This window comes from Polypterus senegalus, chromosome 3 (genome assembly GCF_016835505.1).
Source record: "Polypterus senegalus isolate Bchr_013 chromosome 3, ASM1683550v1, whole genome shotgun sequence".
NCBI lineage: Eukaryota > Metazoa > Chordata > Cladistia > Polypteriformes > Polypteridae > Polypterus > Polypterus senegalus.
Window position 1 is genome coordinate 231927491 of NC_053156.1, and position 13764 is coordinate 231941254.

Below are 13764 nucleotides of genomic sequence, written 5' to 3' on the forward strand. Positions count from 1 at the left end.
GCACTCAATATGGTCTATTTATAGGTAAAGTGATAACCAAATCAGGGGACTTGATGAGGCCGCCAAGGAGCAGTGTTAAGTGAACAGTGCCAGTGACACATGACAGGTCATGGAGACAGCAGCAGTCACCCCTTTCAGCCTTCCTCACTTGTTCTTTCTGTGCTTTGCCACCTCGCTGCCCTAAATCACTACTGAAGGAACTTGAGACACATGAATGTCCATGAGGGTCCTCGGCCTCCTAAAATCCACCACCAGCTCCTTGGTTTTGCTGGTATTCAGTTGTAGGTGGTTTGAGTCGCACCATTTAACAAAGTCCTTGATTAGTTTCCTATACTCCTCCTCCTGCCCACTCTTGATGCAGCCCACAATAGCAGTGTTGTCTGCAAACCTTTTCACGTGGCAGGACTCCGAGTTGTATTGGAAGTATGATTTATATAGGCTAAACAGGACCGGAGAAAGTACAATCCCCTGCGGCGCTCCTGTGTTGCTGACCACAATGTCAGACCTGCAGTTCCTGAGACGCACATACTGAGGTCTGTCTGTAAGATAGTCCATGATCCATGCCACCAGGTATAAATCTACTCCCATCTCTGTCAGCTTGTCCCTAAGGAGCAGAGGTTGGATGGTGTTGAAGGCACTAGAGAAGTCTTTTTCTCCTTCATCAACAACATCCTGAGCTGACTGATGTTCTTTTTGTAAAATGGTGTCCAATCCACTCTGCAGAATTTCAACCCTGGAAAGATCGTATGCCACATAATTATATTAAGTGACTTCATTTTGGATTTTCTGTCTTCTTGACTTCTAACTGTAGATCAGTGGTTCTCCACCTGTCAGTCACCTAATGATGTGATCCCCTGGAGGGCATCAGTGTGATAATCTATCACAAGTAACAGAAAAGGGCTAATTTGGGGCACAAAGATGTGAAAAAAAGAAAGCAAAAATCAAAAATATGAAAAAAAACATCTGTTGAAACCAAAACAAATTAACTTAAACTACATTCTGATACTAGAACAATAAATATATAGAGTTAAATAAATGTCGATAAAAGTTAAGTAGGTATAATAAAATATGCATCTACATTTCATATATAGAGTTAAAAAATGTTAGTAAGGGGCATCTAATTAAAACTGTTATGAAAACTCGGGTCGCAAATACTTAAAGGTTAAGAAACGCTGCTGTAGATTTCTGTTATATAAAAGGTGTTCAAACCCCCAAACTAATTCTAAGCCCACTATTATGTTGAGTTTAAGAATACAGAGCCCCCCAGGTGCTTTTGACTGATAGTCCTAAAAAGCAAAAACACTACAAAGACAATCATGCATTTGAATAATTTTATTCTTTAAAAAATGTCACAGTAAGCTTGTACATTACAATAGCATCTCTTTTAAGGCAAGGTTTCCTTGGGAGTGATTGCATGGTTCAGAACATTCAGGCACACCAAAGCTTCCTAATCACAGACCTAGAAAGAGAGAAGAGCAATACCACCTTCAAGCAGTAATGGTCCTTTGGAGGTCTCAGGCTAGGGACACAACCTCAGCTTTGCCTTATAGCCTGCAAACCACTCGGGTACAAAGATGGCGTCACAGAAGTGAATTTCTTTGAGGCTTTACTGGTCACCTGGTTTGCCCCCCCTAAACATACAGTTTTAGTATATCACTAGGAGCACCATGAGTTACAGAACGTCTGCAGAGTGCAATGAAGTGGCCTCAAATTTTACAAAACAACTAGGTTATTACACACAACAGGGATTCCTTGAGACCTGGTCCATAGTCCAGAAATAATCAAGACCAACAGGAGGTAACACCTGATTCTGCTGTGTATAATAACCCCTTAACTCAGACCTGAGACCATCTTGTAACAATGTATAATGGTGAACCAGTAGGAATCTTAGGCCCAAATATGAGATGTTTGAGGGTGCAAGAATGAGTCGACCCTTTCTACAGTTCAATGAGTGAACCATGGTCTGCTGATGCTAGTTTTACTCAGTGCTGTGCTCTCCATTTTTCTTTCTGTTCCTTTGAGTCAATGCCATTCATTCGCTGTGCCCATTTTGCATCTGAAGGGTTCCTGAAACTCTGAGAGGCTTTTCTTTCAGCACTCCATAAGGAAATAAGACATTGGAGGTGATGAGAATGGTTAATCATATTTTAGGAATAAGCTGGTGAGGGGCCACTTTGTGGTCAGCTGTAATAAAGCACCTTGTGCCAGACGCTCAGAAATAACTATTAAATGACTACTAATTGTGTAAGTTAAAGTGCCAAAGACATGCAAGGTGGAACAGCTTTCTGCCCTCTGGTACCACAGTGCACTTATGAGCGTGAGTCTTCTGCACACCATCTTGCGTGATCTGAAAAACAACCCAACATTAGAGTTAAGGAAGAGCTGGACCTCACCATAACACTCTCTTTTATGAAGTGTCTTTAATTTTGATTGCTTGCCCTTACTGATGCATGTGCACACCAGTGAAATTATGCATGTTTAGGTTTAGGCAGACTTTATTATCCCAGAGGGAAGTATGTTAAACCAGTAATTTTAGGCCTTGACCACTAAACCAGTCAGCTCATATTAAAAAAATAGGAAACACCACAGTGACCCTGAAAGTGTAACTGAGTGCACCCTGAATGATCCTCCATTAAACCCCCTGACTTACTGCATTGGCCTAAAGGAGGAGAAACATGGCAGCTCTAATTGTATTTCTAATCCCAATCCACCCCTGTACAAATTGCGGGCTGGTTGCACAAAAATGCTGAAGGGATCACTGACTGCACCACTCACCAAAGCAGGTGTCACTGCTTATTTTGACTCTCCCCTTTGTCCTCCCAGATGTTGCGTTTCCTAGAGACATCACCCTTGCTGTAGTCCTGCAGCAAGAAAAGAACAGTAAGCCCAACTTGTGCTCATCAAATTCATTAAGAGGAAGTTCAAGGGAACCATCAACAAGACAAGTGCTGGAGTTATAAGGCAAGACCAACAAGAAGGAGAACATAGCCACCATACAATATAATCTTCTGCACTGAATGAAAGCCGGCACCCCGATTTACACTTCAGCGCTTATTTAAACCACATCAGAGCTTTTCTAGAGTTTAGAATGTTCTGAAGATTTGGGAATGTTTCATATCATTTGTGTCATTAAAAGTACAAAAAGCATGAAAAAATATCTTTGTCTGAGAAATAAATCTGAACTTTAAAAATTCTTGGTAATTTCAATAATGTGTTATGAAAGCAGGAGGATCCATTGTCCTGGGTATAAATCCTCTTTCTGGCTGCTGTCTTTGTAGAGTTGTAACAATCTGTTCATGTTCCTGGTTTTTCTCTGAATACTATGATTTGTCTACCACATCTCAAAGATTATTTGATAGGAGACTTCAAACTGATTTACATTGAACGACTAGATTCTTATTCTGGGTGGATTCCTGCATTGTACATAGTGTAGCCAAGATAGGCTGCGGCCTCCTGTGACCTGGATCAAGAGGTGGGTTTGAGATGAGAAGATTGTGTTCTATGTATGTTGTGAAATATATATATATATACAGTATATATACATATATATATATATAAGATTTTATATATAAAGAGTAGATAAATACTATATATATATATATATATATATATATATATATATATATATATATATATATATATATATATATATGTCAATCCTATAAAAAATATATATATAAAAAAATATATATATAAAATCCTAAGCCTAAAAGTGCAATGATTTTATGTGACTTTTTATGTCACATATTTTGTAACGCTTTAAATCTGGTTTATTTTAAAGCCTACATATACAGTATATGCCAAGAGATTTAACCACGCCCGGGGCCGGAAATTAAAGACAAAGAGTGGGACAGCTCCTTTACACTCTTTTAAATGTCTGAAGTGCCGCGCAGGATGCTGATCATGTGGCACGGCAGCAGCAGCAGCAAGCCAGCAGCTGATCGAGCAAAGAGGAGGTAAAACAAAAACTGCATTTGTTTCCCATTGCTTCACCATTTAAGAGGGGGTTTTGGAGAAGTGTGCCATGTCTCCTTGGGGTGCGTTCAGCCCCCCTCTTCACAACACAAGCAGCAGAGATGCTAAGTGGCTAGTGCGAGTGGAGGCGGGGTGGGGGGGTTGTAGAGCAAAGCGAGCTGGTGTGGAACCCCTAGTATATATATATTTAGAGTGACACATGTATGTTTGGGAGTCAACTACAATGCTTCCCAACAAAAAAAAGTGTAATTTCTCAAAAAAAATGTTGCTGCTGGTGCACACATGTAATGTGACTGGCATGTGACAGCAACTAAGGAAGAGTTGAAGCAATTGAAACAATCCAGTGAGAAGGACTGAACAGCACTGGGAGTATGGCAAGAAGCAAACATGGTGGATGGTAAGTCTGTCCTTTACCAAGCACAACTGTACAGCCAATCAAAAAAGGGTGTGCTACATGCAATCCAATGATAAAAGCCTATAAATAACTATCTATTTATTTTTAAGGAGTGTGAATTATTGTTCAGTATTAGAACAAGTAGTCATCCACAGCTATGCACATTCACTAATATTGATCAGCCCAGAAATGTATAAGCAGAACCTATGCTATCACTCCGCCTGTATGTTAAAACATCTCTACTAATCTTACTAAATTTCAACTTGATTTAAAACTAAATGTATACCTTTTGTTCAGATCTTGTCACCTGATTGCAAAATCCATGTGTACTTGACCCCCTCCTTAATGGCCGTCACTAGATGACCAAAGCACATGTGTAAACTACAACACCAGCTTTTTTATATTCTAGTTTCGATGAGCTGCTTCACTCATTGCTCATCCAGGAAAAGTAAGTGACTTCCTGTAAAAATGCTTCAAAAATGCTTTTTTTTTTGTTTTTTTAACCAGCATTTTATGAGCGCTACCACTGATTTCAATGGAAAACACTTAAAAACTGTTGCATATGGGAGATTATTAAACTGCTTGCTGCAAAAATGCTTAGCAGTGAATAGTGTCATTGAAAATAATGGCACAAAACTTTACAAGCGGTTTAGGAGCGTTCTGGTCTAGTGGTAAAAAGTCAGAAAAACACTTAGGTGTGAATGGACCCTTATAGCAACGTGCTGATGTCGTTAATCATGTTACTTCCAACACCACATTCCTTAGTAACTGTAGTCATGACATTTAGACAATACAAAATTGGGGTGACCTGGGAAAAATAACTTCTAAAAACTAAAATTCTGCTATAAAACTAAATCCAAAATTCATACCCACTGCTTCTGAAACCCCATAATGGGAAATAACTAATAAGAAAAAAGGCTTAAATAAGTGTGCAAAAAACTGACAACATGGATAATCATAACACATAGCACACTGACTCAAGACATGGATTTTAGTATTTTTACATTTTGTTTCAACACAGGTTCGGCTCCTGCCTGCTCAATGTATAGTTGTGTTTGAAAGTTTGTGAACCCTTTAGAATTTTCTATATTTCTGCATAAATATGACCTAAAACATCAGCAGATTTTCACTCAAGTCCTAAAAGTAGATAAAGAGAAACTAGTTAAACTAATGAGACAAAAATATTATACTTGGTCATTTATTTATTGAGGAAAATGATCAGATATTACATATTTGTGAGTGGCAAAAGTATGTGAACCTCTAGGATTAGCAGTTAGTTTGACGGTGAAATTCGAGTCAGGTGTTTTCAGTCAATGGGATGACAATCAGGTGTGAGTGGGCACCCTGTGTTATTTAAAGAACAGGGATCTAACAAAGTCTGCTCTTCAGAACACATGTTTGTGGAAGTGTATCATGGCATGAACAAAGGAGATTTCTGAGGACCTCAGAAAAAGAGTTGTTGATGCTCATCAGGCTGGAAAAGGTTACAAAACCATCTCTAAAGAGTTTGGACTCCACCAATCCACAGTCAGACAGATTGTGTACAAATGGAGGAAATTCAAGACCATTGTTACCCTCCCCAGGAGTGGTCGACCAACAAAGATCATTCCAAGAACAAGACGTGTAATAGTCAGCGAGGTCACAAAGGAATAAGGGTAATTTCTAAGCAACTGAAGGCCTCTCTCACATTGGCTAGTGTTCATGTTCATGAGTCCACCATCAGGAGAACACTGAACAACAACAGTATGCATGGCAGGGTTGCAAGGAGAGAGCCACTGCTCTCCAAAAAAAACATTGCTGCTCGTCTGCAGTTTGCTAAAGATCACATGGACAAACCAGAAGGCTATTGAAAGAATGTTTTGTGGATGGATGAGACCAAAATATAACATTTTGGTTTAAATGAAAAGCGTTATGTTTGGAGAAAGGAAAACACTGCATTCCAGCATAAGAACCTTATCCCATCTGTGAAACATGGTGGTGGTAGTATCATGGTTTGGACCTGCCTTAATTGATGGAACAATGAATTCTGAATTATATCAGAGAATTCTAAAGGAAAATGTCAGGACATCTGTCCATGAACTGAATCTCAAGAGAAGGTGGGTCATGCAGCAAGACAACGACCCTAAGCACACAAGTCGTTCTACCAAAGAATGGTTAAAGAAGAATAACGTTAATGTTTTGGAATGGCCAAATCAAAGTCCTGACCTTAATCCAATTGAAATGTTGTAGAAGGAACTGAAGCGAGCAGTTAATGTGAGGAAACCCACCAACATCCCAGAGTTGAAGCTGTTCTGTACAGAGGAATGGGCTAAAATTCCTCCAAGCCGGTGTGCAGGAATGGTCAAAAGTTACCGGAAACGTTTAGTTGCAGCTTTTTCTGCAAAGGAGGGTCACACCAGATACTGAAAGCAAAGGTTCACATACTTTTGCCACTCACAAATATGTAACATTCGATCATTTTCCTTAATAAATAAATTACCAAGTATAATATTTTTGTGTCATTTGTTTAACTGGTTTCTTTTTATCTACTTTTAGGACTTGAGTGAATATATGATGATGTTTTAGGTCATATTTATGCAGAAATATAGAAAATTCTAAATGGTTCACAAACTTTCAAGCACAACTGTATGTGTGTTGATTGTAAATCATATTTTACTTTTGTTCTCTTTTTCATCAATTCCATTTTCTAAACCCAATTTTATCAGAATCAGTGACACAAAGACCTTATGGCACAATAGCCCTCTGAAGGGTCCTTTCAGGTTCATACTTTTGTTTGCCTTGGTTGCCAATCAGTCTAACATCATGGCTTTGGAAAGCAGGAGTAAACCAGGGCCATTTAGGAGGAAGACCAAATAAACATGAGGGGAACATGCCGAGTACACACAGAAGGCAATTGTGCTGGAAGCTGAACCAGTGAACAAGCACTATGGAACAACAACACTGCCTGGTATGTCATTGGGCTGCTTTGACATCTCTCTGTTTATAAAGAGAAACGTGGTTTAAATCCATCAATATGAAATGTGCACGTGTGTAAATGGAAGTAATAAGAGAAGGATTTGTTTGCTTCTCTTTTCTACTGTTTGCCTTATAATGTAGCAATAAGACACTGGGTCACTACACATGGCCAACTGTAGTTTTTTTTTTTTGGTGGCGAGCACATCTGCACTCTGCTTGCTTGTCATCGTCACAGTTTTCACATGTGTGAGTTGTATTGTAAATGTGTTGACTATGTCACCTCTGGGTCATCTTCCTGATTCTGCCAAGCAGTCAGCAATAAGAGGAGACAATGTCGCTAACCTTGTCTTCTTTTCTTTACACAATTCCGACAGGTAGCCCAAAGAAGACACTTTGCACCTGCCTTCAGTTCCAAGATGACTCTGCCCTTTCCAGTATGAACACAATATAAAAGGACCACCCCCTGAGGATGGCAACTCATTCTGGAACCAAATGGCAAAATAGATGGAGCTTCTTTTAACACAGCATGTTATTTGCTTTATTTAAGTTGGCCAATTTTGTACTTATTTCACTATTGCTTGTGAGTATAAAGTGTGAAAGTAAAACATAATTTTTGTTTATTTTTCTATGGCTCAGATGTCAACAATTAAACAGGAAAGCCTAGCTGGTGCCACAACTATTCTTATAGTCGGTGCACCCATCACAACTGCTTTGTGCTCATGTTTGCTATGAAATACGAAGTAGATGGATGGAGCTTACATCAGATGTGCTGCTGGATCTGTATTTCAGGTCCAATTTTACTTCAAGTAAACAGAACACTCTTTGATGTTTACCTTGGAGCCAACTGTTGTCTGGGAACTCTGTGTTTTAGCTACCCACTGGCTGATCCTCTCTGAGATTCCTTTAGCAAATCCAAATTTCTCCTGTGAAAACACAGAAACAGAGGAAGGCACTTGACAGGTTATGCAGTCAGCATCTCACAATGTGAATGAAAGTAGGAAAGCAAATACTAAAGTTTTGTTAAATTTTAATCATTCTTCTGGGGAGATGGAAGAATTAGCAGCTCCATCCAAGGGATGAGTGTCATGCCCATTATGGTAACAATACTGCAGCCCCTTTCATTCTAAATCTATACTACCATAAGACTTTCATTCTAACTGAGACCCTCTGCACATCCAAGCCCAAATGCATTATTGTTTCTTCCTATGATATTTTTTCACCTAATTGTTAAAAAGGTAAAAAGAAGAATCTTAATAAGGCTAATCCACTGCAGAGTTCAAGAGACACAGAAATAACCATGCGTGCCTCACACCAAAACAATTAGTAAAGGAGAACTCTAAAGATTCCATCAATATTTTTGGAATTGGAAGGATCATCACAGCATAAATTGTTAAAGTGGCTACTGATTCCGAAACAAGTTGGAATGAAAGCAGCAGGGACATCATAGCAGGAGCTATGGGACTGGTAGTGATGATAAAAGATAATAAAGGCCATGCTAAAAGCAAGATATGCTTACCTTCCTGCTACTGCTTCCACTGCTATTCTCTGCGCCTGTGGCTTCTCTCTCAAAAATGTCACGTTTTCTTGCAATGTCATCAGCAGGGAGGTAAAACTCTTTGTGAGCTATGGTTGGGGATTTCACCAGTTCTGATTTCTGCAAAAAAAAAAATCACAGATTCTGTCACCACCTTGCTGTCCTTCTTGAGAGTTAAGACTGAATAATGAGTTACACAATTCCTGTTCAAAGGTAAACACCACTAAAAAAGTATAGAATGGAATTAAAGCAAGTCACTGGACCACACATCGGAGGAAATGCACTGTATGGTATCCACTGAGGTGGAACAAAAGCAACTGTGGACTCAAGAAGCAAATGAATGCTGCTAGTCTACCATAGCCATAACTCACAGCCTTGGATTCTCAGAAACTGTTACATACAGTAAAGATGTTTTGGGGGAGATATACATCACCTTCTTTGAAGTGGAGATCAGGATATGGAGTTGCTTTCAACAAACGTAAGGGTCTGTAGAATACAGGATGCCTGTCTTGGTTTCTTAAGATATCAGCAACTTTCTCAATACCACTAACACAATGCGAGTACAAATAACTATCAATGTACATCAATGTATATCAGTGTATCCAGTAAACCACTGTGAAACTCTCAAAAAGTCTCCTTAACAACACCAGGCCACACTCAGATGTCACCGTTCACCTGTGAAGAACATTAGGAACATTGGAATATTTCAGACTCTTATGAGGCAAACCAGTAGGTACGAAAACTGTTCTTGGTCATAGATTGACCATGATAAAGGTGGCCTGTTCCATGTCCTTAGGGTTCTGCTCAGTGTGATAGTCGATTCGTGAACAAATCATTGTTTTTGAACAACGTGTGCCCACAAATCAATTCAGCTGAGTGTGACACTAGGACTAAGGCAAATGTGTGATGTTTTTAGCTTTTATTATTTTTCAGATACATATCTAACAGTAAAGTAAAGCTCATCGGGTTCACAATTCTCATGATTCTTTGAGCATGTTTATATTAACATGTACTACAGTAACTCCTGTTAGGAAGACTTCCATATATAAAAAAGAGCAAAATAAATGCAATAATTTAAATTACAGCCACACAAAACTTTGTTTTATAAAACATTATTTGTTGTTGTCCTGTACCCTATCCCAGACTTTTTACGACTCACTATCTGCACCCAGCCTTACACCATTTACTGTTTCTTGAGAGTTTAGACTGAATAATTACCCACAAATGAGTGACACAATTCCCATTCAAGTGATTCTCAAACAGACTGATTACTCAAAAGCGACGTTCTTGTTCACCAATTCTTTTGAGTTCAAGCTGAATCATTACCAATGCACTTTAATGTAGAAGCTATGGAAAGATTGAATCTCACAGTTCCACTGAAGTGCATCATGCCCTCATTTGTGTTCTTTTTCAAATGAGCCACCCCCTCATATGAGTTATGTATTAATAAGGACTGACTATGGCAGCACTATATTGTGTTGTGCTGCACACCCAGTCCTGTCTAGTGAAACCTAGTGGTGAATCTAATGAATTAAATGAATCAAATGACTTAACTGGGTAGTTTAAAGTAATTGAATCAGTGAAGGGAACCACAACGCAATTCACTACTCAGGAATAGACAGAAAACACCTTGGTCCATGGTCTCTTTCAAATAGCATTAGAAAAATGAATAGAATTACTGAATAGAGTCATCTGGTACTCCAGCATGTTTGTTGAATTGCACTTGAGGGAGATTAAACCTGTTTAGAAAAACTAAATTGAAAGTAATGGCTGCTAAAGCACCTGTTTATTTGGTATGGTCTCTTCTAAAGGACAAAAGAAGACGAGAAGACCACCTCAGGAGCATTTCTCATGGTCTCCTCCAAACAACACAAGGTAACAGTTGAGACTCCGGATTCATCGCTGCTGAAATGACCTGACAAGAGTGATACATTTGCCTACTGATGTTTGATAGTCTCCAGAAAATAGGAAAACAATTAGATCCTTTATAATGACATGGAAAGTCAGAGGGTACAGCACACTTCCTTCACAAACTCATCTTCCTTCCTATTTAGATTCCAGGCTCATACCTGTGCAGCCATAGCCAGTCTTTCCAGCTTTTCTTCAATGGTTCTTGAGGAGATCCGAAGCTTGGTGCTGCCAAAAGAGGTAACAATAAATACATGAGTTCAAACTAATTTTCTCTGTGGATTATGTTCAGTATGCGTCGAGAACATCTCTTTTTCATTTTGTTAGAAAATGAAGTTCTAATAAACACTCTACTGTACTTACTTCCTCTGGAAAGGTGCTGTTGATTCTTCCTTGCCATTTGAATCCTGCAAGAGATCACAACACCTTCTAAATAGTCTGCTTGCCTTATTGTGTTGCTGTTGCTGTGTGGCACACTGATATTTATGGTGGCTGTGCTGCCCTGTATTCATGGACATATGGGTGGTGTGGTCATAGCTTCACATCTCACAGCTGAGGTACAAGATGGGAGAAACTCCATCACTTTAGGTTAGGTTAATTGGGGAACATCACCTCTTGGTACACCCAGTGGCCCAACTAAACCAGATATGTAATGGCTTCCATCACAATATGTTAAGTCCATCCTCCTTAGCCTCTTAGTAACTTCCAACTATAATACATTTACTCCTGCAAGTTAAATTGTACTAAGAAACAGGGGGAAAACAACAATAAAGAGACTTTATGTGGAGAAATGGAAGAGGAAACATCAACTGATTTCTGCAGAAAGAAGCATGTAACATATGCCGCACACTACACCAAAAAGGGCTTTATGGGCAAAGGCCAAGGAGGACCCCACTGCTGAAGAAAAGGCATCAAAAGAAAGATCTTTGCCAGAGAGTACCAGGACAAACCACAATCCTTCTGTTTACAGATGAAACCAAAGTACAGCTTTTTTGGCAATGCACATCAGCAATGTGTTTATAAATGGCGAAATGAAGCTTAGAAAGACAAAAACACCCTACCTATAGTTAAGCATGGTGGAGAATCGATAATGTTATGGGGTTGCTTTGCTACCTCTGGTACTGGAGGCCTTGACCATATGACAGAAATCATGAAACCATTGTGTCACCCAGTGTAAGGAAACTAGGTTTGAGTCGAAGATTGTGAGTCTCCAGCAAGTTAAAGATCCAAAGTACACATCCAAAAGCACACATGAATTGTTGAAAAGGAAATACTGGGCCATTTTAAACTGGCCAGCAATGAATCTTGATCTCAATCTCATTGAAAATCTATGGAAATAGCTGAATTTTACAACTGGGGAAAGGAATCCTGCAAACATTCAAGAGCTTGAACAAACTGCAAAAGAAGAGTGGGAGAAAATTCCAACTGACAGGTGCAAGCAGCTTATAGATGGCTACAAAAATCGTTTGGAGGCAGTAATCGTGGCCAAAGGCTGTGCAACCAAATATTAAGGAGGGGCACCTTTATTGCTATCCATGTCCTATTTCTTCTTTGAAATTACTACATGTACAATAGAGGCCAAAGGTTTTAGCAGTGACACAAATTTCGTGTTTTGCTAAATTTGCGGCTTCAGTTTTTATGGTGGCAATTCACATTGTTTTAATATTATTATGCAGAGTGATCAGATGCATATTAATTCATTGCCAAGAGCTTTATTAGCATAAAAAGTTAACTTTATCACAAAAACCCATTTTCACTTATTTTGGCCCGGGCACAAAATGATCAGCTAAAAGTGTCCAGCAAGAGCCAGGACCATCTTCTCCTGAGGAGTCAGCTACAGAATTGAGTTTCCCGCAGTGCAGAGTTTTCTCAGTACTGCCAGCAGGTGGGTGTGAGAGCATCTGCATGCACAGTGAGGTTAAGACTTTTGGACAAAAAAGCCACTTCTTTCCAAGCAAAACATCAAGGACGGACTGAAATTCTGCATGCTGTGTGTTTTCCAGCATGATGGAGCACCATGTGACAAGGCAAAAGTGCCTCTGTGATCATAACATTCACTTGGACCCATGACCAGGAAACTCCCCAGATCCTAATCCCATTTAGAACCTGTGATCAGTTCTCAAAATGCAGGTGGACAAGCAGAAGCCTGCAAATTGTTATTAACTCTAAAAAGGCAAGAATGGATCACCATCAGTCAGGATCTGGCCCAGAAGTTGATATCCAGCATCCCAGAGCGAATTGCAGAAGTTATAAAGGAGGATCAACACTGTAAATATTGTTTCTTCACATAATTGTGATGTATTTTCCAATAAAAGCCTTTGAAACATGCAAAATGTTTATAATTGTTCTTCATTATCCCATAGAAATGTTAAAAATAATCTGAAAATGTTGAAGCAGCAAAGTTCACAAAGTACAACATTTGTGTCACTATCAAAACTTTTGGCCACTAATGTAAGCTGAACAATAATGTTTTTTGGTTAAAGTACTCTGGATATTGCCCTGCGGTGGGCTGGCACCCTGCCCGGGGTTTGTTTCCTGCCTTGCGCCCTGTGTTGGCTGAGATTGGCTCCAGCAAACCCCCGTGACCCTGTAGTTGGGATATAGCGGGTTGGATAATGGATGGATGAACTCTGTATATCCAATTAAAATATTCTGATGATACAAATTTGGTATGTTCCATTTATTTCTGAAGATATTCCACAAGTTATGCAAAAAATGAAAGGGCGTCAATAATGGTGACCCGGACTTTGTGTAATAAGAACATAACAAGGAATGTATTGGTGTCACATAGCAGTAGATGGCTTGATGAATAATAGCATGACCTTGAAGTCCTTTGTCTAAAGTGTTAATCAGAAGATGATCTGGTTAGTCTTTGGTAAGACCCACCATTACATTATTATACTTGGGAAGAGAAGAGTTAGTATCCCATCAGGCCCATCAACTCAGCAAGTCTGATAAATTCGAGCATAAACCTGTATAGGTCCTGAGCTCTACCACT

The 13764-nt window shown here is 39.3% G+C and overlaps 1 protein-coding gene across 4 annotated transcripts in view; it reads right to left on the reverse strand.

The window, feature by feature from the left end:
- Positions 1-1317: 1317 nt before the first annotated feature.
- The window catches only part of lad1 (ladinin), an 89260-nt gene continuing 76813 nt past the window's right edge, over positions 1318-13764 (reverse strand). For all 4 annotated transcript variants that reach the window (XM_039748726.1, XM_039748728.1, XM_039748727.1 and 1 more), the window contains 6 exons: positions 11130-11173; positions 10928-10994; positions 8841-8978; positions 8158-8247; positions 2776-2861; positions 1318-2347 (listed from right to left, as the gene is read on the reverse strand). In XM_039748726.1, coding sequence (XP_039604660.1) covers positions 2787-2861; positions 8158-8247; positions 8841-8978; positions 10928-10994; positions 11130-11173 — 414 coding nt within the window. In that variant the 3' untranslated portion in view covers positions 1318-2347; positions 2776-2786. The remainder of the gene's footprint in view (positions 2348-2775; positions 2862-8157; positions 8248-8840; positions 8979-10927; positions 10995-11129; positions 11174-13764) is intronic.